Source organism: Gopherus flavomarginatus, chromosome 2, assembly GCF_025201925.1.
Source record: "Gopherus flavomarginatus isolate rGopFla2 chromosome 2, rGopFla2.mat.asm, whole genome shotgun sequence".
NCBI classification, from domain to species: Eukaryota; Metazoa; Chordata; order Testudines; family Testudinidae; genus Gopherus; species Gopherus flavomarginatus.
In genome coordinates, this window is record NC_066618.1 from 32,742,515 (window position 1) to 32,757,338 (window position 14,824).

Genomic DNA, 14,824 nt, shown 5'->3' on the forward strand with positions numbered 1-14,824 from the left:
GGGCCCACGGGCTCCTCCTTCCCGGGACATAAAAGCAAAGGCGGGGGTGAGACAGACGCCGAAGAAAAGGGGACGAGCCGGGCAAGGGTTTGAGGAAGCAGCCAGTCTGGGGGATGATGCAGTCAGGACCCCGTTGTGAGTGATCTGATTATTTGATAAGGTGAAACAATACTGCATATTCCCTATTCTTGTTATTGATGTAAACACGTGATGAGCTACTGCAGTAAAGTCAGTATACAGACTCTGTACCTTTACTGCAGTACAGCCATGACAACATGCCTACCTTTGTCAGTGGTATAACCGTACCATAGTGAACCGTTACAGCTATTCATTCTCCTTGGTTATATCTTTTAGAGGTCTCTTTGGAGGGTTCATTTGGCCCTGCGCAGGTATATAAAGTTAAGCATATGAGTTGTTGTAGGATCAGAAACTTGGGATAAGACTGTGTGACTCTGAGCAAGTCATACCATCAGTCTTATTCTCAGTTACCCCGTCTATCAAATGGAAATATCTGATTTTGTACAGTACCTTGAAATTCATGGATGATCATTCATGTCAGTGTAAATAATTATTTTGTAATCTTAGCCTTGGTTTTAGGATGACACGGGACAGGGGGAAGAAGATCTTTTAAAGATTACTTCTAGAATTGTTCTTCCATGTGACCAGAACATTTCCATGTTCTCCACCTATATGTAGCAACTGTGTTTTTCCTCTGGAATACTGTGACACATTCCTCATAAATTCACTGAGGTCATTAAGAGCAAAGCTCCTCCTCTTCTTCCTGTGAGGTTGGTCTAAAAGAAAAATGATCTCATTAAAATTAATTGTGGGTGTAAGAAAACTAACAACCCCACCACCACTAATAATAGCTAAGGTCCAGCTGCATGATAGCTGGTACGTAACCTACCAGTAAAACTGTGTTATTCAAACTCATCCTCCCAACTTCTAGCCTCTGTGCAACTCCACCCTTTTCGGTACCCCAGCTCTCACTTCTTAGAGCAGTAGCTCTCAACCTTTCCAAATTACTGTATCCTGTTCAAGAGTCCGATTTATCTTGTGTACCCCCAAGTTTCACCTCACCTAAAAACTACTTACTTACAAAATCAGACATAAAAATACAAAAGTGGCACAGCAAACTATTACTGAAAAATTGCTGACTTTCTCTTTTTTTACCATATAATTATAAAATAAATCAACTTGTATATCAATATTGTACAGTACTTACATTGCAGTGTATAATATATAGGGCAGTATAAACATGTCATTGTATGACATTTTAGTTGGTACTGACTTCACTAGTGCTTTTTATGTAGCTTATTGTAAAACTAGGCAATATCTGGATGAGTTGATGTACCCTCTGCAAGACCTCTGTGTGCCCTAGAGGTACCCCTGGTTGAGAAGCACTTAGAGGACACCTAAGTGTTGCAGGAAGTGGTTTAGGTGCTCACTAGGTGGCAGTCTGTAATTCTGGAGTATCTCTCTTCCCTCTAACTAACCAAGTGCTAACTTACTGGAACAGAGTGTTAGATGGAGCTACGCTGCTGGAGCTATTGCCTTTTGGATGCATAGACAACTGGTGCCTCCTGGTAACTGAGGGGGCACAATGTAAAAGGGGGGAACACGTAACCCCCCCAAGTCGCCTCTGGAGGGAACTTCCAGCCCCACCTCCCTGGGCCAGGGTTGCCAATTCCTCCAGCTCCTCTGGAGCTGGGGCCACAGGAGCGGAGAGCATGTGCCTCTGGCACCCGGCTGGGGCCAGCCCTGGCCCAGGGAGACTCACAGCACCAGGGTCTTCCTGGAAATCTTGGACACCTCAACAGGGGGAGGGGCATGGGCAATGCCCCTACATCCGGCTAACCAGAAGCCAGGGAACCTGCTCCTGGTACCATTCCCAGTGACCCCTGCACCCAGCCAGGCCTGCTGCACTTTCCCCACCTCACCAGAGTTACCTGCGGAGGAGGGCTCTGTACTTCTCCCATCGTGCCCTGCCCATATTTGGCCACTTTCGTTGGCAGCAAATCCTGGGTGGGGAACAGGAGGGAGCTGCTTCTTATGCTGGCTGAAGATGGCCGCTCCAGGTTGCTAACTCTGTGCAGCGTGATAGCTGTATGAGAGCGCCTGGCTAGGAAGGCGGCAGCAGCCCACCGCCTACACTCCCTGTCCAGACCTGGCTGCCAGGGACAGGGACCGAGCAAGCCAAAAATGTAGGGGGGGAAGGGAGGCCTCTGGCTCACTTGGCCCCTGTCCCTGGCAGCCAGGCCCAAACTGCCTCCCCAGCTGGGTTCTCGCAGACAGTCGCCATGCAGCAGAAAGCAGCAGCCGCCCTTACGCAGCCTGAGAAGTGGCTGGTCCTGCTCCCCGTCCAGGCCCAGCTGCTAGGGACATGAGTTGAACAAGCCAGGGGAGAGGCGCAGCAGGACAGAGCCCTTCCCGCCTCCCCCTGCAGGCTGAGCAGAAATCTGGGGAGCATTTGATGCTGCATGGCCCCTCTATGCATTGCTATGTTTGGATGAAATGTAAAACTGTAGTCCTGAACATTTGGAGTGATTTCCAAGAGTAAAGGTGGTTCACTCCAGGGCTTCCACCAAATTCTAAGCTATTTACACTGCCTGCCTAAATACTCCAGCAGTTTCAGCTAAAGAGGGTAGTCACTTCCTGCTCTAAATGTGCCAATGTCTTGCTGTTAAATGGCATCTCTGGTCCAACAATAGGTGACTGCATTTCAGTGGTAAGCGAAATGGTTGCCAACTCTAATGATTTTGTCATGAGTCTCATGATAATTATTGTTTTCCTTAAAGCACCCGCTCCTGGAGTCAAGTGGATATGTGATAATTTCAGCCTTCATTCTTAAAGAGAAACTAAGTTTCTCGCCCCCATTGGCTGTGGAGAAAGCTTTAAAATGTGACCCCGGTGCACCCTAAAGACTCAACAAGCAGAAGGCAAGTAAAAAGAACAGCAAATCTATTATTTTAAAGCAGGGCTTTGGAGTGGAGTAGAGCCAGAGCACAGCTCCAAAGCCCTGTTTTAAAGTCAATCTTATGATTTTTGGTGTGCTTGATTCATAACTTTTGAACATTTTGGGGTTGTGAGACTTAATTAGTAATCTGCTGTTAAGAGGTGTGGGTGGAGTTCTGTGAGCTAAGGGAGCTGGAGAGGAGCTGCTGGGTTATGCTGTTCAGGCTGTGCAGACCTAGGTGCTCCCCCAGGCAGGAGCCCTGGCCTGTTTGGTCCCCGTGTATATGATGGATCTCCGAAAGGCCTCCCCCTCCTCGTTTGTATCATACGGGGACTGGCATTGCGAAACGGTCAGGCCGGCGGCCGGGCAGCTGGGCGGGGACTTCTGGTAACTAGGTCAGCAAAAGCCAAGAACAATCTGCACTTTCCGCTGTGGATGGGGGAGGGTGACTAGCCTCTTTCCTTCTCCCTTGCATTGCACGGGGGTGGGGCCCGATATATACCCCCATCAGCTCCCTTGCATTGCACTAAGCTGAGACTACACCCCCACATTAGCTTCCTTGTAATACACCAGGCCCGGGGGCGAGAATATACCCCCCAATTAGCTCCATTGCATTGCATCGCATGGTGTGGGGGGGCAGGTGGATAGGGAGTACAGCCCCCTATCATTTCCTTGGCACTGCACTGGGGTGGGAGTCAGGAATAAGATCCCCCGGACTGAGGGTCAGGAAAATACTCCCCCTCTCCAATCTGCTCTCTCGTATTGCACCGACCCTTGGTCAGGCACACCCCCTCTTCCGTTAGCACTCTTGCATTGCACCGGGGTGAGGGTCGGGACAATGTTCTTAGGGTCGCACAGAAAAACAGCTCCACTCCAGCTCCCTTGCACCTTATACAGCGGGAGGGGACGGGAGACTTTGCTCCTGCCATGCGTTGCCCAGAAGGGGTGCCGTTGTGGCCCCCCGGACCCCTCTTCGGGGCTAGGAAAGACCCTCCCCCAGCAGAGCTCAGCTGGGGGGCGGCGGATTTTCCGCCAGTTTCACGCCGCGCCGGCCTTTCCCTTTCGGGTTCCGGCAAGCGAAGCAGAAACTACTTCAGGCCCTCCCCGCGAGTGCGTCACCGCCCCTAGGGCGGCTGCTCAGGCACTCGGGGCTACCTGCTCTTCCGCCTGTCGCCGAGCGGTCAGCTGGAGCCCCGCGCTGCCGATGCGCCAGTCACTGCCTGGAGCCCTGCCTCCCGCGGGGGCGCATAGTGGCAGGTAATGCTGGCTGGGAGCGGGGCTGGGCGATGTGTGCGCGGGGGGATCCCCACCTCGGGCGATGGAGCCGCTGGTTTCAGGGGCCGCCCTGAGCTCCCCATAGCGGCCCACATGGCGAGAGCGTCTGCCCCTGTGTTAGGGGATGTAACTGCTCTTGGGGTGGGCGTTCCTGTGTATCGCCCTCCATACACACCGGGTCCAGGAACTGCTCTCGAGATGAGACTGGGGCTTCCCAGACGCTGCGAATCTCTGGAGCTGCCGTCTCCACTAATGGGATTTCTCTTGTTCAAACACAATTTGCAGTTAATCGGTATTGTTTGTAAAATGCTTTGGCAGCTGTTGCCAGAATTGGAGGGGAAACGATCTGTGCACAAACTGGTCACTGTATTGGAGTGGGATGCTCCTTGCTGTTGGAAAGAAATGTTGCTTAGAATGGAAATGTGTAAAAAATATGAATTTTGGGGAGGAGGGGAGGTTAAGGAAGGAGAGTGGATGGATTATTCGCTTTTTCCCCATGACACTTTTGGTGGGTTTTAATGACGCACGCATGTAAAGATAGAAGAAGTGGTGAATAAGACTGTGGCAGGCAGTACTGTAGACCTTGTTCTCTGCTGAAGTGAAATGTTTAGTGTAACGCAACCTATTCCCTGGGGCTCCAGCGGGGGCATTGCTCACAAATTAGCACTCCCTGCGCGATGCCTCCTTGGCTACGAGCATAGGGATTCAAAACCAAATTCGTATGAAAGACTTTTCCTGTAAACAACTGAAATACATCTCTTCCTTTACTCTCCAGTCACACCGTCTTAGCACACATCAGTTTTCCTCAGTTGTGAGGGGAAAATGGCAATGTCTGAAGGCTTTTTTAAAGGACTTCTGGAGAGGGGAAAAAGAATATTCCTTTGACCCACATTGAAATATGTGTTCTAGGTCTTTACATGGTCCCACCATGAATTATCTGCTTTGGTCATGTGTTTTACTATGGCGAGTTGTATTTAGATCGGGTATTAGAAAACATATTCCTCCAAAATTAGGTTATGTCCCTGCTAAAGAGGAACACAGCTGATGTAATGCTCGAAGGTATGCCTGTGTATGCTCCCAATGGGTCTGTGGCTCACACACTTAAAGCTTGAGTTGGCCAGCATTGTGTTTTAACTAGCTGATAAAGCCCTGATACCTAGGAATCTTTTCCGCCTCCCATCGAGTTAAGCACTATGTTAAGCATCGTTGTTTAAGGCTACATAAACTCTAGACAGGGTCCACTTTAAATATAGATAGAACAGATGGCTGTTCAGGGTACCACAGTTGTAGCAGGTCATATTATTTAATGACATTGTATAAGTAGCAGTGAGGTGCAGGCATGTTCTAGTTTGCCAGTGAAAACCCTTTTGAAGGGATCCCTGTCTCCTAATGAAGATTACTGTCCAGAAAATTTTCCATCACACTGTCTGTATTAAATTAATGGGATAAAAACACGAACAACTTCTGCTTTGTATTACATGGATGTAAGTCTAATGTAACTTCACAGAATTTAATGAAGTAACACCAAATGTCTGTCTATGGAGCTCAGCATAGAATTTGGCCCACTATCAGTAACTAGTGGCAAATATAAAAATGGGGGAATGAGCTGGTACTAACAAAGTCCAGGAACTATGTGTTAAGAAGCCTAGGGATGTTACTTAGGCCACATCCAGACTAGGGTATTAAAATCGATTTTTAGATACGCAACTTCAGCTACGTGAATAACGTAGCTGAAGTCGAATTTCTAAAATCGAGGTACTCACCCGTCCAGACGGCACGGCATCGATGTCCGTGGCTCTCCGTGTCGATTCCAGAACTCCGTTCGGGTTGATGGAGTTCCGGAATTGATGTAAGCGCGCTCGGGGATCGATACATCGCGTCCAGACTAGACGCGATATATCGATCCCCGAGCAATCGATTTTAACCCGCCGATGCCGCGGGTTAGTCTGGACGTGGGCTTAGAAGGTGCTGGGATTTCTGTCAAAGCACTGTTCATATTCAGGGGTTCTGTCTAACTTATTAGCCTGTGCCTAGCAGCAGTCTGTTAAGTTTGAAATTTCCCTGCTAGAGTTCCTTAAACTGTAGATTGAAATTGACATGGTTCTTGTCAATTTCATGGCTCCTCTCCCCAGTCTGAACAGCCTTAAAGACAATTTAGAGTCATTTAGATTCTTACACTGCTGCAGGTGTCTTTCCTCCGGTTTTGTGGGAGCTGTCTGTCTGCAGACTAAAGGAGATATAGTTGTGTTGGTTCACGTCTGGAAGGTTATCAGTTACAATCGTTAGGGCTAGAAGTTTTTTTTCCTGTTGAGAGCCTAAATTTTGTAGAAATAAATGGCATAGGCTTTTCTGTAGGGAAAGTTTCTTCTTCTTCCATGGTGGGAGAGTGTACTTGTCAAGCCCTGTCAATCTTTCCTTGAAAGCACTTAAAGTAAAAATACAGGATTTACTCGTTTATGTATAATTGATGGCCAGTCACACTACATTAATACTGTGGCTTTTTTTTTTTAAATGAGGAAAAAGATAAGTAGATGTGTTTTCATTGAGTCAATTAGTTTTCATTTTCAGGCCCTGATTCTGCAAGGAATCCTGCATGGATACAGGTGCCCCGGGGACTTAGAAAATTGAGGCCTCCAGTTATGTGTAGGGTTTAGGGTTTCTTTTTAAGACTGAAAATGCAGAAGTTGTTAAAGCAACAGTTTTTTTCTTTTTTCGTTTTGTGAGGAGGCTTGTGACTAAAAACTGCTCTTGAAAAATCATCTAATTGCTCATGTGATGATGATGATCAGGTGATGACAGACGATAAAGGAAGTCTCATGCTTAAACTTTAGTCAGCTTACATAAATGCATACATTTTATTTTATTTGGCTTCTGTAGGTGAAAGCAGAATTCTATTTAAAAACATGAGTAAAACCAATTTACAGACTTGATTTCTACAAATATTTGGACAATGCTGAATTAAAGTGACAGTGACTTGATCCCAATTTTGCACATTCAAATATATGCAGTACTAAGTAGGCTTGGGGAGAAAATAGTAAATTTGCCAGGGGCAAGTGGGAGCCATCCTTGTTGCGTGATGCTTAAGATGCTAATTTCTGCAGAACTTTAGCTTTCCTTTTTTAAAAGAAAAACTTTCTAAACCTTATTGTAATGAAAATCATCTTCCAAATAAAAAAAAGTGTCGTTTGTTGCTTTCCCTCACCTGCAGTAAACTCCCAAGTCTCTGATGCAGTCTGCATTTTCCCAAGCCATAAATAAGTAAAATTGACAATATTCCAGCCATTTTCATGCTGTTCAGACCTTTGTGTGCAACAGCAGAACTGTCAATGTGCGTAAAATGCTGCTCCTTGGGAAAGTCTTGAGAAACAGCAGTGAAGTCAGGCAGTGGAGTTACTTCTAACCAAGGCTGTTGGAGAGGTAGGTCTTATCTACTCTATAAGATTTCATGATATCTGAACATGATAGCTGTCAATAATTGTCTTAGCTGAATGCCAGTTTACATGATTGGCAAGTGTGTTCAGACACAGTACAGATTTGTAAAAAAGACCTGGCCTTACAATAGAAGACCTGTCCCATCTGTAGCAGCCAGCAAGCTTTGAGCAGGGAGGAAGGATCAGAAAGCTTGTTCTCCCTTCTAGCGGTTTAAGGGTGGGCAGGAGAGAGGACTGGAATGTATACATCTACTTGCCAATGTCTGATACAAAAAGAAAGACCCCAAAGTAGGGTCTAAGGATAGCACTGTGGTCGAAATCCCAGTGCTCTTTCTTTTCCCCCAATGGCTGGGGTAGTAATTGGGGTAAACTTCATACCAGTGCATTACCTCCCGTCTTTCTGGTATGTGCCCTCCCTCTCCTCTTTCATATCTGCCTCTGGTTAGTCGGTGTCTGCTACAAAATGCTGTTTTTTTTGTGTCCCTCCCACCCTTATAATGCTAGTAATTCCTGCTAGTGCCATGCTTTTCTCGCTCCCGAAAGCCCCCTTCTTAAGGCCAGGGGCATATGTGCTTGCATTCACTTGGCGCAGGGTGATCTGAACTGGTCTAGGTTAATGCAGCAACATTGATTTACGCTGCATGTGTGCGTGGTGAGATGCTGTTGCTTTCTGCCCCCTTCTCTTTCTAGCCATGGAGCCTGAAGGGACTGCAGAGAAGCGGGGGAGCATGTTGCAGAGCTGCCACTTCCCTTTCTGTGGTCCAGATCTGCTGAATTTTCCTGACCTACGCTCAGACCTGCAGCATGTGGTCTGAAGTTGTCAGCCAAGTCAGCCATGTCATTTTCTTTACTTTTCTCCAACACTGGTTCTCACGTAAATGCTCTCTATGTGTGACTTGAGAAATATGTGCCAGAAGGGTTCCATGACCTCACAGGGTAGGGAACAAAGATAACATCTTGACCAGAAACTACAGCTAGGCATACTGCACTTCCTGACAGTCTTAGCAGATTATGTCCTCTTAGGTGTCACTTTCTGGTTTTCCTCTTCTAATACAACCACATACTCAGGGTAGATTGGAAAAGGCAAACAGAACATCTGTGAATGGGATGTACTTTACTCCATTCTAGGGGAAAGGCAAGATCCTCTTTCTCTTGTGTTTCCAAATGGCAGGCATAGAAATTAAAACGTGGAAGTCAACACTGCAGGACTGATTTCCTACCCTACTCGGAAATCTAGATCTTTTTGATTCTGGTGTGCACTCATATTTTTTCTTCAAAAATTCCCCTTATCTGAACCTTATGATCTTCTGCTTTTCTTTCCATGAGATCAGTGGAGTGAATGATCATATGAGCATGGAGCAGTCATTCAGTGTTATGAGGTCTGTCACTTCTGGACAGGTTTGCAGAGTGTTTTGAAAAGAACAAACAAAAGTGCAGAATTTTGGGCAGTCAGCTGTGAAGAGGGACCGAATATACAGAAAAATCTGATTTAACTCATTATATTAGGGTTTTTTTTGTAATGGTTTTGTGCAGTGCAACCAGAAGTAATTTCAGGTACGAGTTCATTGGCTAATGAAATCTGCATGAAAGAGAGCCCCCTAGTCTTACTTAACATGGATTTTAAGGAGGCTGGTGTGTGGATGCAGTTTGAGTAGGAAGGTTCTTAGTGTTTGTGTGTTGAGGAGTAATTTGGTTGAAATACAAAAATTTAAAATTAATGCTAAGAATTGTTGTTAGTGGAAAAGTGCTCTATATAAATTAAAAAACAAATGAAGAAAAATCTATAAACTTGGAATAAAGAGGAGGATGGTAAGGACAGGCGTACTTTTTTCAGATTGCGAAACTGTAGCATTTTATTGGCTCCTCTGGATCCCCTTATGCTCTTACAGGTTTGAATACTGAGCATTTTGTAGCATATATATACTTGCCCCTTAAAGTCAAACTCCATATTTTTTATACTGTATAGATTATCCTGTGGCAGGCACTAGTGGTTATGCACCATTTAATTTGTACCATGGAGTTACACAACCTGCATTTTGCTTCTCTCATTGTTTGCTGATCAATATCCTTGATTGTTGAATGCTTTATGGGGTATCTCATGTTCTTTGGGAGTCATAGTGGCGAAGGAGAAATGACGACACTTTTTTGTAAAGCTGTTGTTCGCTTCTGATATAAAAACAAGGTATATTATTAACATTTCAGTGTACTGCTAATTATGTGCAGATTTACTAATTATATGTGGAAAAATCTAACAGTATAACAAATACACATTCCTCATCCTGTTCTTTAAGTGCCTATTTAGCCAAAACTGTTTGTTTAGATGCTAGTAGTGCTTCTAACCTTTATTTTTGTTTGCCTTTTACAGGTGAAGTTTAGAAAACCGGATAGTAATGGAGTATATGAGCACTGATAGTGACAAGGAGATTGACTTGTTGCTAACGCACTTAAATATGTCTGATGTGATAGACATTATGGAGAACTTTTACCCAAATGGAGAGCTGGCAGTTTATGAAGACAGTCTGATTACTATGCACCAAGAAACAAATCAAAATGGGGGATGTAAAGAATCCTTATTATTCCGTGGAAGAGAGGTTTCTTTGCTGTCATGTGTCAGGTACGGGACTGAGGAAGACTTGCTCGCTTTTGCAAATCAGGTGTCCGACACTGCAAAGCAAATTAATGGACAGAGACAACAAGAATCTGGAATCCTATTAAACATGGTATGTCTTTTTGCATGAAAAAGAGAATAGAAATTTTTGAATGTAATTACTGCAAACTAAAAACAAACCTACAAATTCTTAAACACACATTGACATAGTGACACCCAACAATAACAATAGGAGGTATGTTATAATTGTAGGAAAAAAGTGATCAATAAGATTATTCCACTTGACTTTTGTGGGGGATGCTTTTTGATTAAATTCAATATTGGAACAGTGTTTCTCAGTAGAACTACTTCTCCCTCTTAGTGCTTACTGGTACAAAATGTGATAATCTGACATACACACAGTCTATTTAGACTATAGAAAATTACAATAAGGAATGGTTAGCAATGCAGTGAATGTTTATGAATTACAATACGCTTTATTACCGTAACTCTCAAATGCCCCTCATTTTGAGGTACATTGTTCATTTTGTTCCCAAAGTTATTTGCATTCCATAGAAGTCTGTTGTTGAAAACTACTTATATCCATATATAAACCGTCATGGAACAGAGTGGTAGAAAGAGTTGTGCACGCAAAACAAATGAATCCCAGAGCATTTAAAGTTTACAGGAAGGATTTTTTTTGTCTCCCTCATATTGGATCTTTGCCACACTTTGCATCCCACATTTTGGCCCTTGGTAGGTAGAGAGGTATGTTTGTTATCCCGATATATGCCCCCAATTTGAAAACCCTGGATCTGAACTTTGGAAACGTTTGAACTCTGGACTTGAGCCTATCTTTTATACACAGCCATGAGTAATGATAACTATGAGTGATGGCTTTCAGAGCAGTCCTATTATTACATGTTCTAAGATAGAAAATTAAAAGCTCACTGGGAGTTGGTGGAAATCTAAAACGGAGAGCTGGTGGTTTCACTAATTCTTGACTTTAGGTCATGGGGTATGAAGAACTTGTTTCTGTTGACTCCTCAAAGCTCTTCTCATCCTTAAATCTCTTAATACGGTGGTCTTCCAGCTGTCAGGAGACCTTCACGTTAAAGATTGAGCGTATATAAATAACAGAGACTAGTTCTAAACCTGAATGAAAAACAAATGAATCTAAACCCTCAAATGCACTGTTTATTGTATACTGTACCGTGACTATTTCTTTTCTTTAGTTCAAAATTTTCTCTTCCTCTCTGTCCTAATCTAAATATTAGCATGGCCCCCATCACCAGAACACTCCTTTTCGATGTGTTCTCTCCATTGTGTTGGCAAGGCATTAGCGCAATCATACACATTTGAGACAATTGGGATTAAGTTTTGCAAACTGTGCAGTATTTTTGTGAACATATGTTCACTTTTTAAACTAGATGACATTGAAGTGTGACTTTGCTTATTTAGCTTATACATAGAAACTACTGAAAATATTGTGCCGCGTGTTTGTGACGCACCTGGGTAGACTTTCAATTAGGTACATGATTATTTTGTGTGCATATCATTTATGCAGATAACAGATGTGTGGGTGCATGCAACCAGTTAGGCAACTGAGGAGTAGAGCCCAGGGTATTGCCAACAGGTCACCTCTATGTGCATCCACCAGTTTCTGCCCACTGAAAAGTGGAGGAGAGGAGGGGAAGGTGCCAGAATGATTGTCATCTTTGGTCTGCTGCAGTGGAAGCAAAGTGGTTCCCCTGCCGTGCAGTTGGTGGTGGGACAGATGTCTCTCCATCCCATTCCTTTGCACTCAATCAAGGACTTCATTCTGGGATGCAGGAATTCTCTTAGTGAAAAAGCTACAGGGCTTATGTTTTTTAGTTACTACCATACCCTGTGTTTTAGTAACCAAGTTACCTGTGTATTTTTCAAGCCACTTTAAATTAAATATAAATAAATTATCCTACGGTGATCATAACTTAGGGAACATGTTTTGCCACATGTTCAGTTTCTCTGTCCACTGAGGTGAGAGATCAATTGCCCTCACAAAATTTGCTGGGTTAGCACCCAAGAAATTATGATGTTTGACAGATTCAGGCCTCTGTTCTTAGTTTATTTTTAATAAAGTTTCATCTTGTTTTTTTAACATTATCATTGAACCCCGAAGATTACTTCAAAGCATCTCCATTTTCTAAACAACCCAGTAGCTAGATTTAACAAAAAATGAAATTACCAATTCTTCCATTGGTCTTAGTTTCCCCATGGAGCCATTCATATGTTTTTAGGGCTTCAAGATAAAAAAGTCCTGTGTCTTCCAGAATACAGAATTGCTTCTGCACCGTCTGACAGAGTCATCAAAGTTTGCTCTGGCAGAATTCTGGAAGTGGAGAGAACCTCCTGATGATATCTTTTGGTCTCGGAAAATGTGAGAAATTTTATAAGGGGAAAACTCACGGTTGATCTGTGGCAGAAGGAGAGGCCATAATAGTTTCTTACAAATGTATCTGCTAATTTCTAAAAGATGAGAAAATTCCTGAGAAATATGAAATTCTTCAGCCTCTGTGCTAGTAATATATGGAATGAACAGAGAGGTGGACCTTAAATGTATGCTTCTTTGCATCAGTTTTTGCTCCACTATCCGCAGTGTGTGTGTGTAGTGTAGTGTAATTTGAAATATAACAACTGGTCTTTGTGTCTGCTCATAATCATCAAAATATAAACAGAAAGTGTTCATTATTTTAACATCTTGAAACAAGTTTAATGTTAAATATGTACAATCTCGTTCTTTCAGCTAGGTGCAATACATAAATACCAATTTTGTCAGTTGAGAAAATCCTTTTGTTATTGAAAAACATCTTCTGTTATTTCAAGCATAGATAGATCAGCTTTGTTTTTACCTGAATGACACTTTAAAAAAACATTAATCTCCACAACATGCTATTTTATGTAGTGTGCAACTGAGATGCTTTGCAATACAGCATGTGAGACACCTTGCATCACAGGTGTGAAACTAAAGTACAGTAACTCCTCGCTTAATGTTGTAGTTACTTTCCTGAAAAATGAGACTTTAAGTGAAACAATGTTAAGTGAATCCAATTTCCCCATAAGAATTAATGTAAATGGGGTGTGGGGGAGGTGTTAGGTTCCAGGGAAATTTTTTTCACCAGATAGAAGACTTATACACGCACACTATAAGTTTTAAACAAACAATTTAATACTGTACACAGCAGAGATGATTGTGAAGCTGGGTTGAGGTGGTGAAGTCAGAGGGTGAGATATTTCCCAGGGAATGCCTTACTGCTAAATGAACTAGCAATTGACTGAGCCCTCAAGGGTTAACTCATTGTTAATGTAGCCTCACACTCTACAAGGCAGCAGGCATGGAGAGAGGGGAGACAGCATGGCAGACAGAGACACACACTGTGTGTGTGCGCGCGCGCATTGTCCCTCTAAGTAAATTGCCTTTTTAAGTAGATCAGCAAATTGAGACAGCAGCTGCTCCCAGCAACTTCCCTCTGTCCTGAGCCCTGTTGTGTCCCCCTGCCCCCCCCCCCCCCCCGCACAGCTCTATGAAGATGGGGTAAGCAAGGAGCAGGGACACCCTGACATTAGCCTCCCTCTTCCCCCCGCCTCTTACAAACACACACACAGAGCAAGCAGGAGCAGCACATAGCAGTGGGGGGAGGGACAGCTGAACTGCCAGCAGTTGATACCCTGCTGGGCATAGGGAACTTAGGGGAGCTGATGGGGGCGGGGGCTGCCAGTCCACTCTGGTTCCAAGCGCCCACCAGCTAGCTCCAACAGACTGCTCTTTCTGCAAGCAGTGGACAAAGCAGGCAGCTGCCAAACAATATCATAAGGGGACCCGGACGACTTTAAGTAAGGAGTTACTGTACTGCATTGGTCCATTTTTGTTTCTTTATATGAATTCAGAACCTTGTAGAATCTCAGAAAACAGACTATCCATATCTGGAATATATCTTTACAGTAAAATAAGACTTAATTAATTGAAAACTTATTCACTGGAAGTATAATTGCATCAAAAATTGAAGTGCTTAGTATATCATCAATAAAATTTACAGATTTATAAAATCATGAGAACTTTGTTTGAATTATACCATGAAACAATGTGAGGACACATGGAAAAGTTTAAGCCATATTTCTGCCTTTTAGTAAGCTGCAGAAAATCTCATTTCTTTATCATTTGTAAGTCTTATTCTCCTGCACTACATGTGATGTTAGGAAATGCAGAAAGTCTTACTCATCTTCAGTAAGATACTCTGTGAGTAATAGCTATGTGGCATAACAGGTTATCAGATTCAAGTAAAGAACAAACAAGCCTTCAGGTAAACTTGCACAACCCTCATGGTTAGTCTCAGTAAATGTAGTGGTGCTGCCAGGCAATTAATTGCAACTTATAAATGATTAATCATTAGATAAAAATGTAAATATATCTGCCAATAATGAATAGGCCTCACGCTATTCTCATTCTATGTTTCTAAATAAAGACTAGTGAATATATCATAGGAATCACATGTGTGCAAAGGTGTTTGATCAGGAAATACTGAATTAAGTAGACTT

General features: G+C 43.5%; 2 protein-coding genes across 4 annotated transcripts in view; both read left to right on the forward strand.

The window, feature by feature from the left end:
* The window catches only part of LOC127044377 (uncharacterized), a 564,702-nt gene that overhangs the window by 519,718 nt on the left and 30,160 nt on the right, over positions 1 to 14,824 (forward strand). The gene's annotated exons all lie outside the window — the stretch shown is intronic.
* Positions 1 to 14,824, forward strand: part of MAP3K8 (mitogen-activated protein kinase kinase kinase 8) — a 28,211-nt gene that overhangs the window by 537 nt on the left and 12,850 nt on the right. The window contains exons 1-2 of one of the 3 annotated variants that reach the window (XM_050939126.1): positions 64 to 135; positions 10,028 to 10,382. In XM_050939126.1, coding sequence (XP_050795083.1) covers positions 10,053 to 10,382 — 330 coding nt within the window. In that variant the 5' untranslated portion in view covers positions 64 to 135; positions 10,028 to 10,052. Of the gene's footprint in view, positions 1 to 63; positions 136 to 3,871; positions 4,214 to 10,027; positions 10,383 to 14,824 lie in introns of those variants that run through there. The other 2 variants (XM_050939125.1, XM_050939127.1) reach the window with 2 other exon arrangements.